The sequence below is a fragment of the Acanthisitta chloris genome, unplaced genomic scaffold (genome assembly GCF_000695815.1).
Source record: "Acanthisitta chloris isolate BGI_N310 unplaced genomic scaffold, ASM69581v1 scaffold9353, whole genome shotgun sequence".
Taxonomy (NCBI): Eukaryota; Metazoa; Chordata; class Aves; order Passeriformes; family Acanthisittidae; genus Acanthisitta; species Acanthisitta chloris.
The window spans coordinates 29,819-35,196 of NW_008666545.1; the positions used below are offsets into that span (position 1 = coordinate 29,819).

The following is a 5,378-nucleotide window of genomic DNA, read 5'->3' on the forward strand; positions in this document are numbered from 1 at the left end:
AGCAAAAATGCACTGAGGCTGCTTATCTGCACATCTTTCAAACAAAATTGCATTGAATTTATACAGAGGTCAGACTGGATATTTGCAGCTACTAAAATTTATTTACAGTGGACGTTACAGCTTGTAAGAACTGAATCTAAGTCCCCTTATTCCCTATTCCTTTTGGAGTGATCTGTTTGAATTATATCTTTTGAAAATACTACTGAAGGCCAAATTTTCCTACTTTCTAGCAGTTTCTGACTCCATTAGCTGTTGGAAGAAGGGTTAAAAATACACAGAATTGTAGATCTGTAGTAGAAATTAAAAATACATGTATTGCATGCTTTTATTGCCAATGATCTCTTGGGATAAGATCTTTCTATTCCAGTTTCCTGTTTAGTCAGTAGAAGAGTTCCAAATGTGTGCTTCCCTTGTGTCATGGGCACAATCCTGCAAAAGTGATGAGCATAATATTTAAGTAGCTGGAACTTAACACTTCTGATTCAGGAAAATGGGGGATGTGGTTGCGTATAAGGATGCCATTTTTAATTTCTGACTAGGAGTGCATGTAGGAGATTGTCTTTTCTGCCAGATTGGAAACAGTTTCCTAGGTTGGATAAAGTCATGCAGCTCTAAGAAGGAGGTAGACAGCAGTTGTCACATGCATGAGCTGCTGTATATATTCAAGGAAGTGGTTTAGACAAGTGGTCTCCTGCTCCTCCAGTAGAACAAAGCTGCCATTACATGAGCAGCACTAACCAGATTATATACTTAATGAAATATCAAGACATTTAATTCATAAGTAATTTCTTAAGGAAGCAAACCAGGGATACTGATTTTTAGAGGACATAGTTTATGCTATGGTAAGTCTGCATTTCACAAGTAGAAGTTAGCAGCAATAACAAGAAGCCATTAAACTTTATGAGAAACTTAGTGGAAGATTCTGCATCCCTTTGCTACTTCTTCTGCCTCTTCTATCAGCTCCATGTTGTGTGTGTTGCATGTGCAGAGGCAGGTGTGAGCAAAGTCGGGGCAGGATGGAGATAATAGCCTTTGCTAATCCCCCACTGGCATAATGTCCATTAGGAGTCAGTGATGTAAATTAGAGTCGAAACCCTGCTGTCTCTCTTCCTTCAAGGTCACAGAACCAGCTCCACATGGCTACCAGTCTATCCAAGCATAGGTTTTTCATCATGGAGAAGTGTAACTTAAATGTAAATCTGATCTTTTGTAGACTGGTGTGGTACATCAGTAAGGTCTCATTCCCCTACTCCCTTTTCAGATGCCTGGTGGAGTATTGGCAGACCTGAGATGCCCATAGCTGGGTATGGCTTCAAAGTGCTACTGTTTCCCAGCTTTATAGAAGAGTGATCTACATTCCCCTGTAATTCTCAAAATTAAGCTCAAACTAGGCCATACAAATACTTTACATCTGCTTTGCTTTCTGCTAATTTAATCATCAACCTTCATAAAGTTTAAGCTATTTGAGCTCAGTTAATTAAGTATTTTCTCTCTGATTTGGGCTTTCCTTTCTGGAGAGCCTCCAGAAAGTATAGCCTTAGGAAGGCACTTTAATCTAAGCTACTGTTCTCAGCCTCTGGCATGTTAGTTGCAGGAAGATGATGGCCACCTCTCTTGCAGCATCTTCCAACAGCCTTCTGCTGTCTTGAGTCTTGCAGCTGGTTGCCCTCCATGTGACTGTGGTGTCCCAAGTCCCTGAGCTGTACCAAACCATACTGGTGTGAGGGCTGCATAAAGACAGCAAGCTTGAAGTCTAGTCTAATGTGTGGTGCTACAGAGGGTTTCAGCAAGCAAGTGGTAAGGGATAGTGTTACAAGCAGCCACATCCAAAGGACTCTCTCCCTCATTGCATTCATAAATTGCACTCAGCCAGTTGCCAGATGATGCAAAACTGGGAAGAGTGGCTGGGACAGCAGATGGGTATTCTTCAGAGCAGCCTAGGTGGGCTGGAGAAATGGAATGAGAAGAATCTCTTGATGTTCATAAAAGGGAAATGCCAAATTCTGCACTGGGGGAGGAGTAATAGTCGCAGCAATACACAACAAAGCAGGAAAGTGCTTTGCATTGAAGTACTTGGCGGTTCCTGGTGAACAGCAAGTTGAACATGGGCCAGCAGTGTGTCTTTGTGGCAGGGAATGTCAATGGCATCCTGGTCTGCGTTAGGAGAATCGTCACCGGCAGGTTGAGGGATGTGATCCTTCCTTTCTGTTCAGTTCTAGTGAAACACATCTGCAGTGTTGGGTCCAGTTCTGGGCTCCCCAATACAAGAAAGACACAGACATATTGGAGCAAGTCCAGCAAAGGGCCAGAAAGATGATGAACTGGAGCATCTGTTCTGTGAGAAGAGACTGAGGGAGCCGGGACTGTTCAGCCTGGAGCAGAGAAGGATTGGGGTGGATATCGGTGTCTGTAAATACCTGATTCCCCATACAGTAGAAGACAGAGCCAGACTTTTCTCAGTGGTGCCCAGTGACAGGACAAGAGGCAATGAGCACAAAGAGAAATACAGGGAATTTCTTCTTAGCACAATAATATTTTCTTTTCACCATGAGGGTGACAGAGCATTTGCACAGATTGCCCAGAAAGGTTGTGGAGTCTCCATCCCTGGAGATATGCAAAAGTTGTCTGGACGTGGGCCCGGACAGCTGGCCCAAGGTGGCCCTGCTTGTGCAGGGGTGTTGGACCAGATGACCTCCAGAGATGCCTTCCAACCTCAACCATTCTGGGACTCTGAAATGTTTACTAAACTTCAATAAACTCCTGCAGTTACACAAGCAGCTGCACTTTCCTCTCTCCCCTCAAAGAGAATCTGAAATCTCTGTGTTGCATCTTCACAAGGAGATTTTTCAGAAGGAAAAGTTATGTACTGTAACTTCATTAGTTATGAGTCATGGGAGTACTGATTTTGAAAGGTTTGTATTTTACCCTGTTTAAAAGTTGTCTTTAGTTTAGAATTGCTTTTTGGTTTCCATCAGAGTTGTTTTGGTTTTTTACTCAGATTGAGAATATGTTTATGTTATCAAAATAAATGTCATAGTAGGAAAAGAATCAAGCATCGCCAGTGTTTTTCACAGCAGTAATATCTGATTTCAGTTGTTGGATCTGGTAAACTTCTAAAGAAGAGACAATTTCATTCTGACATCTGCATATACACACACACACACACACACACACACACACATATTTGAATGCCCACATATTCTGCCCTAAATTCAGGTTATATTAAATGTTCCTGTGGAACCTGTCCAGGTCAAGCATGATCAATACAGCCCGGGCTATCTGTTGCTAGTACTTCTCTAACCACATCTGTGGAGCTGTTTTGAAACAAACGATCTGTCAGTAAATATTTCTTACTACTGAGTCTCTGAGTCATGCTGACACCTGGGATCTCATCTGCAGTGTACAAGTACATAGGTCTTTTTCTGAAATATAGAAGACAAATATATTGTCTGTCTGGCTGCTATTTTATTATTTCACATCAAACCTTTTCAGGTAACACTAAATAGTTTTCTGAGGTAGTGTTTCACTCAGGAGAGAGCAACCATGTTCTAACTTTTCCCTCTTGACCAGCAGACACTGAAACAGTCTGAAGAGTAGAAGATACTATGGACTCTGTTTAATTAAGTCTGTAACGTAGTATGAGCTTTTATTCGGGAAGTTCAGTGAGTTCAGAAATATGGCACTGGTAGACAAGATCTGCACTGGATTGTAATATAATCTTTTTATATCAAATGTCTCATATTTTATATCAAGTTGACATGTCACATCCTCTTTTTCTTTACAGGGTATATACCCAGTTACTTAGACAAGGATGAGCTATGTGTAGTATGTGGGGACAAAGCCACCGGATATCATTACCGCTGCATCACTTGCGAAGGTTGCAAGGTAAATGGCACCTGGAATCAGAAATAGCTTTCCAGCTCCTCCATTATACAGACTTCCTGGACTGTGCTGTCAAACCAAACAAAGACAGATTAGAAGCGAGTAAGAACATCCAGTACTGATGATAAGCCGTATCTGGCTATGCTGCTGCTCTTCATATGCATAAGGAATAGAGTTGATTTTTGCCGTGTTTGCTTCTGAAAAGAAAACAAGAAATTCAGATTGTTGTTGTTGCTGTTTAATAGTTAGCTGAATTTCCATTTTTTAATGTTTCTTTAGCCGTGTTCTCAGTCAGAGTACATCAGCATGCTCCCAGCAACTCTGCTGAAGCTGTTTATGCAATAGCTGAGATTCTGCCTATGGCCACAAAGAGTCTGTAGCGATTAACAGCATTCCAGTGCCTCTCATCATCACTGTGAAGAAGCAAAAATCAAAATCCCTTCCACATGCTCATGCAACAGTAACATCCATCAATTTGGGAAGCATTGACACCCAATTAAAATACTTTGAAAAAGATCTTGACTTCTTTAACTTAAGCATATTGAAATGTGCTTTTAGCCCTAAATTGCATCTCCAAAACTACATGCAAAATTAAGCTAAAAAAGAGATTGCTTTGGGCAAGTAAATAAAAAAATTGAGTAACAGAATCAGGCACATCTTACATGATTTCACTGCCGTCCATTTGCCTGAATAGCTTGAGATCCTGTAAGAAAGCTGTTCTTTCCTGCAGAAAGTAAAAAAATGGTTTTTCTAAACAAATGGGACCACACGTCTTGGACTAGTGTCATGAGACTAAGCGAAAGAAATTGTTTTTCTAAACAAATGGGACCACACATGTCTTGGACTAGTGTCATGAGACTAAGCCACAAAAGTCTTATTTTGTTCATCCCCAAAGTCTGGAACATTTGGATCTGAGATTTTGGGTTTGGACTGCCTTTGGAGCCCCTCATCACAGTAACTCCTGTGTTGAAGTAGTTCCTTTGGTTGTACAGCATTGCCCTAAGTTATGTTTTTCTAAACAAATGGGACCACACATGTCTTGGACTAGTGTCATGAGACTAAGCCACAAAAGTCTTATTTTGTTCATCCCCAAAGTCTGGAACATTTGGATCTGAGATTTTGGGTTTGGACTGCCTTTGGAGCCCCTCATCACAGTAACTCCTGTGTTGAAGTAGTTCCTTTGGTTGTACAGCATTGCCCTAAGTTACATTTATGAAACGCACAGAGACCTTAATATCCTATGTATAACACATTTGTCATAATATTCATAATGGTTTTAGACGTACATACTGTGCATGAAAAAATATTTATATCTGGAAAAAACTGTGGGGCTGAGCAAGTGATTCTTACACATTTTGCATCCCATGTACCAGATGATAACAATACATAACATGTACAGATATGACTCAATTCAGATATAATGAGAATTAAGCAGCACTGTGGCATTGTGAGGTATCTTTTGCCCCCAGCTGAACAGCTATATCTCTCGCCAGCTT

General features: G+C 40.9%; 1 protein-coding gene across 2 annotated transcripts in view; it reads left to right on the top strand.

Moving 5' to 3' along the window:
- Positions 1-5,378, top strand: part of LOC103799814 (thyroid hormone receptor beta) — a 48,228-nt gene that overhangs the window by 26,938 nt on the left and 15,912 nt on the right. For both annotated transcript variants that reach the window (XM_009072165.1, XM_009072164.1), the window contains exon 2: positions 3,785-3,885. In XM_009072165.1, the coding sequence (XP_009070413.1) occupies positions 3,785-3,885 (101 nt within the window). The remainder of the gene's footprint in view (positions 1-3,784; positions 3,886-5,378) is intronic.